Source organism: Pterocles gutturalis, unplaced genomic scaffold (genome assembly GCF_000699245.1).
Source record: "Pterocles gutturalis isolate BGI_N339 unplaced genomic scaffold, ASM69924v1 scaffold3578, whole genome shotgun sequence".
NCBI lineage: Eukaryota > Metazoa > Chordata > Aves > Pterocliformes > Pteroclidae > Pterocles > Pterocles gutturalis.
In genome coordinates, this window is record NW_010120214.1 from 107,171 (window position 1) to 122,924 (window position 15,754).

At 40.6% G+C, this 15,754-nt stretch overlaps 1 protein-coding gene across 1 annotated transcript in view; it reads right to left on the reverse strand.

Annotated features, from left to right (window-relative positions):
* The window catches only part of TRPC7 (transient receptor potential cation channel, subfamily C, member 7), a 67,033-nt gene that overhangs the window by 29,992 nt on the left and 21,287 nt on the right, over positions 1 to 15,754 (reverse strand). The window contains exon 2 of the mRNA XM_010076802.1: positions 15,038 to 15,220. Coding sequence (XP_010075104.1) covers positions 15,038 to 15,220 — 183 coding nt within the window. The remainder of the gene's footprint in view (positions 1 to 15,037; positions 15,221 to 15,754) is intronic.

Consider the following 15,754-nt stretch of genomic DNA (forward strand, 5'->3'; position numbering starts at 1 on the left):
CAGGGACCATCTTTATTGTCCAACATAGCTTATGGTGTCACAAACAGAAGACTGCAAACCAGGCACCCAGGTACCGGTAGAACATATTTCACTTCTGCTTCTTGTCTTCTCTAGATAAAAGTTGTGTTGGACAGCAGACCATCTGGGCCAAAACCCAACACTCTTTGGTGGCCAGCACTGACAAAGTGCCTCTGTGGGGTCAGCACTTACGTCTGAGACAGTCTATGTGGACATTCAGAAAAGACACAGAGAAGCACTTTGATGACAAGTTGAAGAAAAAACCTCCGATAACTTGCTAAAGAGATAGGCCACTGAGATAGCAGCTCAAGGCAGCACTAATATGATATTGTTCTGTTCACTGCATGTGGACTCCAAGTGAACCATTCTGCATGGCTCTTCTCCTGTAAACTATGAGAGGTCTGGCTGGTATTTATCTCCTTTAAATGCTTTATCTCGGATTACCTTTCAAAAAATGACAGCTCAATCTTTACCGATTGGACAAAAAGACAAATTTAAAAGCAGAAGGAAAAGCTGTGGTGCTCTGGTACAGAACGTACATGTTTTGTATCCTGCAAGTGAGACGACTCTTCAGTTTATTGTTCAGAGGACAAAGAAAAGGCAAGCAGCAGACAACTGAAAAGGGCAATTTCTTAATGGTAAAATCACAGCACCACTGGATCCCACAGAAGAGTTTTCTAATAAAAGATTAAACTTCTTTATTCCATTTTGTTCTTCAGGGGGATTGAATTTAGAATGTGACTATCTTTAATCACAAAGAAAGATAATTAAAAGGCAAAATAACTGAAAGAAAAGATGAAAAATAAATATGTTGCTAATGCAGCTGATTACATTGGCAGAACTGAATGGTTCATTTATGAGTTTTGCAGGTGAATAAATGTTCTTAGGAAGAAAATATAAAACCTTCCACTATTTCAAAAAAAGAGAACTTTCTAGAGGTGAGGGGGAGGATTAAGGGTGTAGAGAGAAAAAGACAGGAGGAAAGCAGAGGCTACAAAGAGGGCTTGGTGGCCACTGTTGCCCCTGCCTGGAAGGGTGGACATGGACCCTGTCTGGCAGCTGCCCCATTGCCCTGCGTCAGCCAGCTGCAGGGGTTTCAGTCTGGACTTTTATGGGGACTGAAAAATAGAGAAAACTCTAATTTTGCTTTCCTCTTCTCTATCTATGAAAGGATGATCAAATCAGGAATTTAATGGACTCTTTCTAGATGTTTGCATAATAACCGAACTGTGACCGTTAGTTTCGATGGTTGGTTCATTGCTAGTGCAGAATGAAATACGGTTGCATGGTAATTAGGATTGCTGTGGGATAGCGCGTTTCCTTCTTTAAGAGTACATTAGCTGGGATTTAAAATGTGCTTCTTCAGACGAATCAGGCTTCAGGGTCTGCATTTCTCAGAAAGGAAAAAATAGAAAATAAGGCTTTACCCCTTCCACTGCATAAATCAACCAAAGTGAGGAACTTTTGTACTTTTAACCTCTTTTGTCTTTAGAATTTTTTTTCTGGAAATATTAACATTTTCATATGCTTTCTTTTAAGCTGCTTTCAAAAAAAGAAAGCTTTCAAAAAAAGATAATCTATAGTTTGTCAGTCCTAGCCATTCTGAGCATTTAAAGCTTAAGGTGAAGGTGATGACAGCAGTATTGCAAGGAGGCATTTCCTAATGCCAGTGTTTGTGTTTGTGCTAATGCTGCTAGGGCTTATTGTCTTTCTGGCAAATAGACAGAAAGATGAAGTAGAAGGGAGCTAGACAGAGAATTGATTCTTTTTGTAAATTTTATTTTCAGATATGATGAATTCAACAGCAATTGTAGCAACTCCTGGAAAGGAAAATTACACTGGTAGGTGTGCAGACTGGTGAGATGAAGGGCCAAAGCAACAGCCAGGCTTCCTCCTGCTCTTGTAATTGTTCACTGCACTATGAGAATTGATTCAGACAAAGAAATCCAGTTGTCCTTGGCAATGAGACAGTTGAAGACTTTGCTGGTTGGCATTTCAGAGAATTCATCAGACATTCTGATCTGTTCAGTGTTGTGCTCTGTCTGGGAACAGCTACAATGAAAATACAAATATAGGAAAATTGAGAAGGAATTGCCACAAAACCTAGTTCATGGGAGGAATTTATTTTGTACAAGGCAATAAAGATTGGTAGCATGCCGTAGAGGCTTGATGGTGTTCATCTTACTCTGATTATTATAAAAATGAGGGAAAAATAAAATCAGGATAAGAAAGATAAGAGCATGAATGAGTTTTGATCTGTTATTTGCTCACAGCAAGCAGCACAGTTTGTCATTACGTTAGCTCCGTCAGATATTAATGAAATAGGCAGTGACCCTTAGACAATGCCAACCCTCTATCAAAATGTCAGAAATTCATCTTAGATCTCATCAGAGACATTAAAGAGCTGTTTAAATTTCTCTCTCTTTTGGGAGTGGGCACTGACACCAAGTTAAAGATTACACTAATGCTTTGCTTAGTGTCATAGCACAGGAAAGAGCAGCGTTTGAGACAAAAGCTTTGAGGCAGAATACTTCAAAGGGTAATGAAAAATGGTGATGTGGTAGATTGAATTTCAGGTGCAATGCTTTTACAAAGTTCCCTTTAAATGCTATTTCCCTTTCTTCAACACTGGAAAATGAGGCTCAGAGGCTTTTGGGGGCAAACTGTGGCTGCTCCTGAGCTGCATCCCAGAAGAAGAGAAAGGCAGAAAGCATTGCAACAAGACCTGCATGGTCACGGCTGTGCAGAAGGGCAAGATATCCCCAATGGAAATGGAAACACTGGCAGCGGCGGGGACTGTGTGGGTCCAAAAAGAGCCATTTAAAAGCATTAAGTGCTTTATCTCATGGGCAGAGTGAGTCCCCTCCAAGCTGATAAATGTAATGTATCAGGATCTGGGAGCTCAAGCAAAATGTTTTCCAATGCTTCTGTGTTCAGAAAATGCATGGCAGCTTTTCTGGTCCTGTATCACAGGGACCCCAGTAAAGGGGATGGTTTTTGCTTGTACCATGCATGCCTCTGTAATTTCGGAAGAAAATTGTTCTTCCTTCCAGCCTATCAGTTACACATTTTTTTTTAAGTTAAAAAAATATTTTCATTTTATTATAATTATAAAATGAGTGAGTGGCTGTGTCTAGTTGGCTCCCAGCCAAAGGTAAACCCATCACAAAAAGCTAAGAAAAAAAAAAAGACACATCAATCTGAAGAGCCAGCTCAAACAATGAAGTGGCCAAAATGGCTTTTTGTGAGTCACTGAAAGACACAGGAAAGTATTGACACCTCCAAAAGCCACTGTTCTGTGCTACAGGGGATTAAATGAATGAGATATTTGTCTAGAATATGGAAAAAAATCTCTCAAAGCCTTCAGTGGGAACTCAAAGAGCCCAATGAAACTTTTTTACACATGGAAGTAAAAAGAATGTTTTAGAGACCACAGTGGATACCACACTGAATGATAACTTTTCCCCAGTTCTATCGAATTTGATGTATGACAGCTCTTTCTCATAGCACATCATGTATATGCACGGCGGGAAAAAAAAAAATGACACAGTGAGTGTTTTTCCTCAGTATACTTGTTCACAAACGTGTGAGTTTCGCTGCACAGACAATAAGGTACCTTTATAGTTCTATAACTGTATAGGAAGTTACTTCTGATAGAAAACACCATGACAGAGAGACTTTCATTTTTTATTTTCTATTATATTGGACAGAGAAAGAGTCTGTGATGAGGACTCTGGTTACTGGTGCTGTTCAGTATCAGCCTAAGCTGTCAGTGGTTAGGCACAGTTTAAATCCCCTGTCCAAAACACCCCGCAGTCCCTACCTGAAGGACATCTCTCTTATCCTGTAGCAGGTAACAGATCAGCTCCAGTCAGGTGAAAAAAAAAAAAAAAAAAAAACAAAACCCAAGAAAAACAAAGTTCTTTAGATGATGCTCAGACATTTTAAAAAAAAAAAAGGAAAAAAAAAGAAAAAAGAAAAAAATCTATATTGGACACAAAACTGCTGTCAGCAGAAATAAGGGAACTTATGGCAAGACAAGTAAATGGCAGAGGTCAGCCTCAGATGACTGGAATTAATCGTGCAGAAAAAAGCCAATATCTCTTTTATTACTGAAATAATTCTAATTGCTTTCTGAGTGCAGAAATCCACCACTGAGGCAAAAGAATAAGCCACTCAGACAGGATCATCGTGCTTTGCTTGTGCACCTTATGCTAAATAGACAGGGGTTGAGGTAGGAGGGAAAATCTCATCAGTGAACCAGTGAAAACCCTTTTAAAACCTCAGCCCTATGTCAGAACTAACACCACAAACCTGTGACTTCAATGTCCTGCTCTCACAGAGATGCTCCTGTCATGTCCCCTCCATCTCGTCCCTTTGCTATAAGCCTTAGAGCAAACGCTGGCAAACCTCAGCAAACAAAAGCTGCAGTTCAGACAGGCAGCGGTGTGTTTAATCAGGGAGCAGAGCTGGAAAAGGAGCTGCTTAAACAGATTTCCAGGAGAACATTGGCAATGTCAAGAGACACAGGCAGGGGCAGGGACGAGCCTTTTTTCTTTCCATCATGTAGCTGCATTCATGCCCTTTGAACAACCTTTTGGGGTTCATTATTAAACATTTGTCTTTTCATGTAGCTCATCGCTTCTGCAAGCCCACACTGATTCACACTCTGGATGCTGCAGCACCTGCACACCTCGCAGGAACCCCTGCTTGGGTTCAGAACGCCTCCAATGCCAGAGATCCCAGCGAAAAAACCCAAAACTTGTTTCCATGACTCATTTGAGTCCATCATCATGCTGTGCCTCTGAGTTACAAGGGAAAGTGAGAGGGGCATCAATCTGACCATATGTGTGGCTTTTCCCATTTTCCCCAGGATGTCACCAGGGAGCAGAGGCGCCGCACTGCGGGGATCCACTCGTGGGGAAAAAACAGGTGGGATCTGAACCACACACATTGCCTGCTCTGAAGAGATCATAGAATCACAGACTGGTTTGGTTGGAAGGGACCTTAGAGACCACCCAGTGCCACCCCCTGCCATGGGCAGGGACACCTCCCACCAGCCCAGGTTGCCCAAAGCCTCATCCAGCCTGGCCTTGAACCCCTCCAGGGATGGGGCATCCACAGCTTCTCTGGGCAACCTGGGACACTGCCTCACCACCCTCATAGGAAAAAAATTCTTCCTTATATCTAGTCTGAATCTAAGTATTATTAAGAAGACTACATGACACACCTCCCAGACAAACAGAGCCCAAGCTGAGCTTGCTGTGCTGGTGTTCACAGGAGGACTGACGCCAGCCCTGGGCTGGAGGGTGAGCTGGCATTTGCTCAGCAGTGGTGCTGGGCTGGAGAAAAACCAGGGGCAGGGAGGGCTGGAAAGCTGGGCTTGCCCCTCTCTGCTTCTGTGTAGACAATGTTGAGTTTCTTCCACTGAAACCCTCGTCAAAGGAGGGTTTTCTTTTCAGTGGGTTGCTGAAGGTGCTCAGCAAACATTGGTAGGGGTGGAAGAAACTCAGGGAATAGTGGAAGCAGGATGCGACCGCTGTTCCCCAAAAGGTAAAAACTATACTGCTACATTCACGAAAGAGGGTCCAATGAAATAAATGGTAAACACATGTCCACAGCAGTAGAAAAAGGTAATGAAAATATTAAAACACAACAGAATTACTTTACTTTGAAAAAACTTCTGATTTTTGACGATTCTTTCAATATTTTAAGCATTTTTAAGCTTCAAATCCTAAACAAAGAATTTGGATCTATAGTGAAGAAAATGATTTTCTGTTTTTGGAAAAAAACCCCAAACCAAAATTGAAAAACATGTCAGAACAGTTTTTGATCCATAAAAGACCCACCTGTTTGCAGAGTCATTTCACCCAACACAGAGCAGGAGCAACAAAGCCCAGTGGAAATCCCTGAACCTTGCTGGAAATGCACAGTGCAGGAAAAGGCCAACACATGCATGTGCCTTTTCTGATCTTCTCGTTGTACTCTGTTCTGTGAACCTCTAAGTGAACAGAGTGCTTTGTTTTGAAGAAACTATTCTGAGACACTTTAACAGAAGCAGATGGGACATAATACATTTATTTCATGACCCAGAGTGCAGAAAACAATCTGCCTTTAGCAAGAGCTTGTGCTATCAAACTATGACAAATGAGGTTGTCAGAAAGTAAATACGGCTGGAGCTTGGCTCGGTGTTGCTGTGCCTGATAAGGGGTGCAAGTAAAACTGTAGAAAGTTTAAGAAGTAGAAAACTACTTGCTCTATTACTTGTGAATTAAATATCATAAGTCAAGTTCCAATCCAAGTACCCATGCTGTGAGACTGTGACCTTTTCACAAAAGGGACCTGCTCTAATTACAGTTAAATTCTATCCGTGGCCACACGCCCAGGTTTTAAAACCCTTTCCACCGGAGCAACCTTACAAAGGAGAGTAAATCAGCAGGTCCAAATTCCTTCATAGGGAAGCAAAAAAAGAATCTCATGGTAGCCTGTTCCACTTGGATGAAAGAAAATTCAGCTGATCAAGAGAGGTTTAGATGGGATCTGACTGTGACATAAAATAAACACTACACGAGAAAAGTTCCTGAGATACTGCAGTTGCTGCAGACACAGAGAGAACGTGAAGGAAGGAGACATCCCTGCCCTGAGGATTTCTGCAGCTTTCACTCTGTCCCTGAGGTTCATTTGACTGTCTAATGGTATCACACACATATTCATGAGGTTCTTGCTCATCCTGTACATGTTCTTTATGACAGCCTTGGTGAATATTCAGACTGGATATCTGGAGTCTAACGTCAGGTTTATAAATCTGGTAGCAAAGAGAAAAGGTTTATATTTGTAGGCAGAGCCCAGATGAGATGAAATTATCAGGACAAAATAAAAATGAATTGTGCAACCTCAGTCTCTGAGTTATTTTTAAGGCATAAAGCCAGAAGCATTTATTATGGTTTTAGTAATAAATTACACCTTTGTAAAACCTTTCACATGGACCCTTCTTAACCAAAAAATCTTTCTTACAGGAGCCACTTCTCAGAGGGGAAATACTTGCTCACTTCAAATCCCAAGAAATCCACATATCCCCAGTTTTATGGAAATCCAATATCTGGATCCACTTGCTGGTTGACCTGAGTTATCTAAACCAAAATTCTGATTCTGAACAGTTAAAGCCTTAGCACAGCTACAGTTTACAACCACACCTCTTTCCCATGACTTGGTCTGCTCTATAAAAGCAAGAATGTTGTTGGGGATGGATCTGCTCTCTGCTAAATCAGCGAGTACATTGACAGGCCAGGATCTCACTTTGTGAAGGTGACAAGAAGACAGCAGCAAGGCAGTGAAGGTCATCCCAGCATCCCGATGCTTGTGTCATTGCCCCAAACCACCCGTGCAGTGCAGCTCTGTAAAGGACACGGCATGGTCCCATCTGAATGAGCAACACGGATGGAAACGGGATGTGACCAGGCGCCAGAATGATGAACAGGCACAAAATAAAACCCCATAAAACAGATTAGTCTAACAGAAAACAAGAATAATGGGGTAAAGAAAGCTGCCAGGAAAATTTCAAATGCAATTCACCTATTGAAAGAAATGCTCTCCAGTGAGGAGTGAAAACAATAAATTAATAATCCTCTTAGTAACGGAAGGCATGGAGGGGGATTTTTTTGTTGTTCTGTGACATTGTCAATTCATATGATAAAATTAAGTCTGATATATTTGAGGTGTATAACTAGAAAATGGAGAATTTACACAAATTCTTTAATTGCTTCAGGTTAAATCTCGTTCTGACTAAAATTTCCTTACAATTTCACTTCCCTGAGACAAAGACAGGCTCTTTTTTGTGCTGAGCACTCTTCTACAGGGTAGTGAAAAAGGTGGTTGGCTCTTGAGCAAACTTCAGTTTCCTGTTCTAGTGGGTTGCATGCTTTTCTGCTGAGATTTATTGCTAATGTCTGGTTTCTCTTCTTTTTACAGAATAAATCTTATCACTGAATTATTTATCTGGAAACAAGTAAATGAATCGCAAGTCCCAGCCTCTAGCATTCCAGGGTTTTCATATCTGTCCAAAATCAAAACCACCTGGAAATCCTTATTATTTAACTATTCATCAGAAAACACGCCACAATAAAAAGCTACCAAACAACAAATTCCCTTTGGTATCTATGAAAAAAACAACCACAGTGGGCACAGAAGGAGAAATTTAAAATGTTAAAACCTCTTCCTCCCCAGGAGAGTCAATAAACTATTTTCCCTTGGCTACGTGGTGAGGAAAGGGTGGGTTGGTGCTCAAGCTCAGATGCCTCTGGTATAGATGGCTCTACTCCCTCCTAGCAGAGCTGATGGAGAGAAAGACTCACAGGATGAGACTCCTCTCACCACAAGGTACAGAGTCCCAAAAATGTACTCAAATGTAAATATCTACAGATGTGCTACTCCAGGCAGGAAAGCTGCACACTGGGTCAGTACCCATGTAGACACCTGAATTTGAACACCACTTAGGAAACTTCCCTCAGTAACCTGAAATACTGAATCTTACTAATTTTTTTTGAGGAGTTGTACTCGTCCCCATCTGACTTCCCATCCAAAATACACTTTAGCAGGTCTACTGCCTATGGGGAGATAGATGAAGCCAAAATTGGGGGCAGCTAAGGTCAGGTTTATAGCAGGCCATATTAATTGCTCTTTTCTAACAGAACTTTGTTATTAATAAAGGTAATTTTAAGTCCTTTTGTCTGTGATGGGCATCCATACAATCGATTTGATGTGTTCCCGTGCTCTCTTGTCAATGTCTTGGTGGACATCTAAGACCCTGTGGGACTTTGCAAATGAAAATAATTAAATCTGCATATTACAGTAAATGAGGAATATTGTAAACACCACTCAGGATGGAGAAATGATTCATTTAAGCCTAGAGAGGATGGATGTATGGGCAGGAAATAACAAAATGAGCTTCATCTTGGAAAAGAAAAGAAATTAAAACATCTGGGCAAAAGGAAATCATCAGAATCACTGTTTTTAGTGGGAGGAAGGAACCTTGCTAATGAAATTCTCAGAGACATAGAAACACTTTCTGTGAGGAAGGGAAGTAACTCCTTCCCTTTCCAATCACTGATGAAATATCTGTAATGTGCAATTAAAAATGTAAAAAGAAAAATTACATGGACAAACTTAAGAGTCCAGAATGACCACAGTGTTTCTACTGTTCACATAGAAATTAAGTTACATTTGTACAGTATCAACTGGCCCTCCAGTGATGGAGACAAGAAACACTTTTCACCCTACCACCACAGTCCAAGCCATCAACGACTCCACAAGTACTCAGTTAAATATTCTGGAAACTAGAGAGTGGGAAAAAATTAACCAGGGATTACAGAAACAAAAGCAAAAAGCCAACTTCCCAAAAGTCTTTTTTTTTTTTTTTTTCAGAGTTCTCCTCCTTGAGTCTTCACATTTAGATGGTAAAACATAACCCAGTCCTGCTTTAAGCCATATCTGTGTGTGTTAAACCATTGGGGTACAGAAATATCAATGTTTGTCCCATGGGAAATTCCTAAACTTAATTTTGTTCCAAAGAAAGACAAAAAAAAGAAAAAAATATTTTTTGTGACCTAGACATCTCTGAAAGCTGTGGAGCCGAAACATTTCATTTTGGTTTCCAAGATGCAGTTTTCCATTTGTGTTAAGGCTCACGCACAGGCTGTTTGAGGCGGTGGGTGGTGTGCCCTAGCATGCCCTCTCTGCCCTCCCCCTGCAGCAGTCCCTCACCAGGGCACGGCATTGCAGGAATTTGCAGGAAAACTGCAAATGGAGAGCACACAGAGCTCGCAGAGCCACAGCTACCCACCATGGTGCACGGCAAAAGAGTTTCACAACTTCTTGTCCTCCCTGGGCTTCTCTTGCCCTCAGTTCTATAGCTTATTTTCTTGTGATCCTCTTGCAAAGCTTTTCCAGTCAACCTCTATAAGAAAGTGCTGGCTGATGCCTGTCCCAGGATGAGTTTGGGGCAGTGGCTGTTCCTGCACGTGAGGGGTTTTCTTTCCCATTCAGGAAATGCTGCAGGTGGGGCCACATTCAACGATGAGAAGGAGCTCGGAAGGCATTTCATGCCCAGGACATTGTGCAGGGTAAAACCGCATCCTCTCAGCAAGTGAATGGGGAGCACAGGTTATTGCAGCCATTGATGAGAGCTGGGACTTGAGTGGCTGAGTCGCGTGACCAATGCAGTGAAAAATTATAATCTAATGCAGCCACGAGTATTCTGTTCAGAGCATCCTCCTTATGTTAATTATTAATAATACAGTTATGAGAAAAGTTCCTCTTCCAGCTCTCTGTTAAATAGGATTTACACAGCCATCTGGTGTTCTGTTTAATTCTTATTAATTTTTTTTTCAAACCCAATTTGTGTGTCTTACTGTTAATTAAATTAAAACTCGTGAAAGAGAAAAGTAGTCTGGCTTTATGATGGCTGTGAACTGAGCTGCTGGGAAAACAGAGGTGGGCACTGAACATTTGCAATTAAAAGAATATAGTAACGATAATTCTGACATTGGGAAAGAAGGAGAATGAAAGTTACTTCTTACGGAGAAGTAATAGCTTTAGACCTAAAGGTAAATGTCCACATATAAGCTCCCTGCCAGCATTAAAGGATGACAAGAAAGGCACGTAGCAGTACAGACAAAAACGAGAACAGAAAATATGAAGGCTCTGTAAAGCTGATATACACCAGTAAAATGGTTTTGTTGTGCTACATCAAAAACTGCATTTTCTCACCATTGGCTGCTGAAGGGAAGAGTCCAAGACAGAGCTGTCCCAGCCTCCACACCTATTCCTCTCACTGGCAGAACTTACAAATCACACCCTGGCTTAATTAGAAATGAGTTCACACCCAGGAAAAACTTACACTACCCTTGTATTTCCAGTATCTGATGGGGACAAAATTGTTTAACTCTTTCATGAAAACAAAAAAAAACATTATTCTGCAATTTTCAGTCAAGAACATGAAGTAAACTCTTACTTAGATGCTGTAAGCCTGCATGAAGAATAGCTGAGAGTGTCCTTGGCTGAAGAAGCTCAAGATCAGTTTTATTTTCCTTCCTTGCATAGCTAAATAATATCAGGGGAGGCAACAGTAAATTTCCAACAATCTCCTAACATGGGCTAAAAGTCCATTTCTTGGATGGAATCCAGGACTCAGTAAATGCTCAAGTGTTTGCAAATTGTTTGTTTTGCTCTTGACAAACTGTTCTCATTGTAATAATTTTCGAGGAATCATGAATCACTAAGACAGCTCTAATTTGAAGGGAGAAATGACTCTGGAAAACTTGAACAGGGGACATTTGAGTGCAGTTTTCCAGGAATCTTGGGGTACAGAGCAATTATGTATTTCTTTCAGGAAGGGTAAAGGATTAGAGTACAATGTTTTTAAAGACCACTTTCTAAACTACCGTAATTTTAACTTCCTCCTTGCTGTGAAGTGTGCTCAAGCAGCGTTTCTTAATTCTTCAATGACCTTCTATACCAAGTCCTTCAATTGTATTAGAGCCTTAAGCTTGCTTTTTTGATGGCATCTCATATATGCCAGTAGCATGCTCTGCAGGAAAAAGGAAAAAAGATCACTGTGGCTGTGGTGACAGCACTGTGTGAGGATGATGCAGTAACAGAGAAATTTAAAAGAACAAGGAAGGTTTTAAAAGTTTGTGCAAAGGACTGATGAAACTCTACGGATGCAGTTGCTCTCCTGACTGAGGATGGGAGCCTTTGACACCTTTCCCAGATTCTGGAAATAAAAGTGTGATAAAATGCAGAGCGCATCAACACTGTAAAAGTAAAATCATGGATATTAAATGATAATTCTCAATATAAATTGTTCTCTGCAAATTTTCATTAAATAAAACCTACCGTAGGCACTTAGAGTACTCATATGGAAGTGTGAATTAAGAAGCTAATGGTAGAAACGGATCTTTTTTTAAAATCAAATATTCCTTAAAATTTAAGATGTGAATGCAAATATTTAGTCTGGATACTAACTTAATTAAAAAAAAACCATAAGCACTAAGACCTCTTTTATTGTGTATTCTCAGACCACTATGAAGTCCCTAAAGTTGTCTTGTCTCAGATTTTTCTTGCTGTTCATGGGAAAGAATGAATATAAAATACTTCAGGAGCTCTATACTCATTTAAGTAAGCACATCTTTATTTCTTTGGCTCATCTAGAGCTTGCTGAGCTCTATAATACAAAATTGACCATGTGAATATTGATGATAATGACAAAGGTGGGAAGGCTCTGGTAGCAGGGGTGGCAGCTGTAGTCCCTTCATTAGTCCTACCCTTTCCAGGATGAAAAAAATGGCAAACACAACTCTTTCTGTGCCATTCCAGTCCTGGAGTGCAGTTAAAAAGCTGGAAAGGTCTCCTCATCCCTGGGACTGTTTCCGGTGAGTTAGAGCCACCCACGTCTCAGCAGCCAGACTTGGCCTGGGCAGGCAGCACTGCCCCACCAAGTGATGGGCTTTCGGGGTTTGGGTGCTGTGGGTGGGAGTCACCTGCTGCCCCTGCCTCAGTCTGCCTTCCGCACTTGGAGGGACATGTGCGATCTCACCTACACCTATGAGTCCTTCCATTAGCTTTGAAAAAATGACTTAAAATATACAGAACCTGCTCAACAATTGATTTATTAAATATGTATAATAATTCACCCTCCATCTCATCCCTCTCTACTGTAAGATATTCTTAAAATGAAAATAGATTTCAAAGCACACAGTTCATATACATAAACCTAAATATCCCTCAGCTGGATATATTTGTTCCTGAAATGTATTGCCTCTTAAGGAAATCATTACTGTGTTACCGTAACACCAGCTCTTTGTTCAGCAAGTGCGATGAATTCCAGTCTGTTATCATAAGTCACTACCAATAACCAAAACCATTTATCTGAATGTGTGTCTGCCTCCCACAAATGAAACTATCTTACTTTTGAGTTAGCAGTTAAATGCTCGTCCTAGACATAGACATATACAGCCTGCTGAGAAGAATATTCTGAAAAGTGCTAACCTGAGAGTCAACATGTGGTTGAGGAATGCTGATGTTTATGTTCTGTAATTAGTTTAATAGTTATTATCAGTGAGCAACAGGTTGCTGTGATCCAGAAAGGATGCTCAGCTTTCCTGGGAGTAAAAAGATATTTATACATAAAAAGAGCAACTGTATACGACCTGTCAGAGATGCTTTAGGTGACCATTCAATGCACATCCATAAAATGTACGAAATGGAGGAAATGCTCCTCTGAAACGGACTAAGCTCAGATGAATGTGCTCAAAGCAGCACAACAACCAGCAGCAATTCAGCTCTGGCTAACGGTCTTGGTATCTAAAGGATGACACTAATATTTAGAAGAATAAACACACAAAATAGTGCAGAAGACTACATGCATTGAAAAGGCTTGAGGTTCCGACCAACTGAGCATAGGTCGCTGAGGACTATTTCTTCGTGATGTGCTATCACCGTCTTCTAGATGAGTTCATTTGCTGAAAGAGCACCAGAGCAAGTCTGGCCTCCTGTTACCAAAGCAACAGCTTCAATAACTAATCTTGACCCAGCTTATTGAAAGACATCTAAATAAGAGTGAACTGAGATGTCACGCTCGGTTTTGGTGATGGAACGATGCAGAGACACAACACCCTAGGAGGAAATATTTGGCTCCATACCATGTGCTTCTGCATGAAAGCAGTTCATTTCAAATAAGAGTTTGAAGATTCTCTTTAATTAATGGCTTTCATAACAGGAAAAACCTTCTCTGGCCAGCACAGCAGCCCAGTCAAGAGGCAAACTGAAGCAGGTGGTGGGTTTGGGAGAGGAAAGAGAGAGCAGATGTTAGCTTGAAAATTTGGAACACTGTTTGAATCCTGTAGCAGGAGCCCAGTTTCCATCAATGCAGATTGTAGGAGCAATTAATTGGGACCACCCAGGCCTAGGATTTGCCAGAATCAAATTTTCCATTCACAGAGCATACTTCCGTAAAGCTGAATGTTTGCTTAAAGTACTTCTAAAAGTCATTCAGTCTTCATGTTTTTTCTTAAAATACACAGCTTCCTTCTGTTTTGTAGATTTGGTGGAAATCTGAACCCTTAGAATACAGATCTGGAGCTTTAGGAGAGTGGAAGCTGGGAAACTATGACTTTTTATCTACATTTATCTACTTTCACATGCTTCAAAAAAAAAAAATCCAAGCTAATCAGAAATTTATTTCTGAGTTTTTGATCTCGTTCTGAATTAAAACTGCCGAACTTCTTTCTTTAAATCTGAATTCCACTTCCCATTGCACTGCAGTAAAGGGTCTTGACTATGACAAAATTGCTACTTTTTCAATATTTTGTTTCTATAACTTTACAGAAAAGGTAACATTTTTGATGGTTACAAGTGGCTTTGGAGACTAAAAGGAGATGTGAATCAGAGCTGAGTGGTTGGGGAGCATTTGAGAGCAGACAGGTGAGATTAGAGACTTGGTTTGCTGACTTCAGTCAGGCTGTGGAGTCCAGCTCTTTCCTCAGTCTAAGCAGAAGCTTTCATTTGAAGAAAAGACAGATGGTTAGGGAATGGTGAGGAGCTGGATTAAATTCTCTGCTTTTATAATTTGTGGCCAAAGATGCCACGGCATTTGCTCAGTTTATCCCTTACCTTCATGTAAATCACAGCAAAGGAAGACCCTTAGTATGGTAACAGTTTTCGGTCCCTGATGAAGCCTTCACAGATTCATAATCACGACCTGCACAAGAAGCACTGTGCACTATGGGCAGTCCCTTGTGCCATCTATACATCCATGTTATCACCTAAAAACAAATGCCATACTTGCTCTAATGCATCCCTTGCAAATATCCTTCTCCATGCTAAAGTACGCAAGAAAATTCAAATCATGCCATAAAAACCTACAATTCCTGGTCCCACTGAAATCTCTCTTTCATTTATTATTTTCCAGGTGACATCAAGGAATCATGATTTAGATGTGAAGAGACCCAACAAAATCACTTACCTTTTTGACCTCATATTTAATAGCAAGTTTAATCCTGCTCAGACTCGGCCGGTGGTGCTCGGGGCACAGATGTATGTTCACATCTCCGTTGAGAATTGCCTCGACTTCTTCGGTATCTCTGCACAGGTCCAGCACCCCCACAACAAAGTCTTTGCATTGCATAGATAGCTTCCTGTAGTCGTTCTAAGGGAAAACAGAGGCACAGGAGTTATTTCATTGTGCACTTGAAAGCACACCTCAGACAAGAAAAGCAAGAAAGAGCACTTGTGAGCAAGGCTACTTCTGCAAAACTACTGGCTGGAGTATTAAGAAAGCGTTTGATTTCTCCCAGGATGTAGGTAGCTTTTCACAAATATACATTAACTACTCCAGAATTGATTAGCAATGTCTAATTAGCAACATAGCTTACATTACCATAGAACAAGCTTTACAGAACAACAAGTAAATAATTTATAGGGAAATTCTGAGTTTAAGCCATTGCTTGACCTCTCCTCCCTGTGTGGCATATATTCCAGGTACATGAAAAGCTGGCCAAACAAAGGTCTTACTAACAGGTTAGAATTTACAGCAAATTTCATAATTTAGATTCTTTACTAGTAATTCCTTCTTTCATAACTTTGGCATGTCTGGTAAGACAAGCTGTAACATCACACAGAGATGTATTCAAATGGGTTCTATAGCTGTAATACCAATATTCAGTTTCAAATTTATTACCTA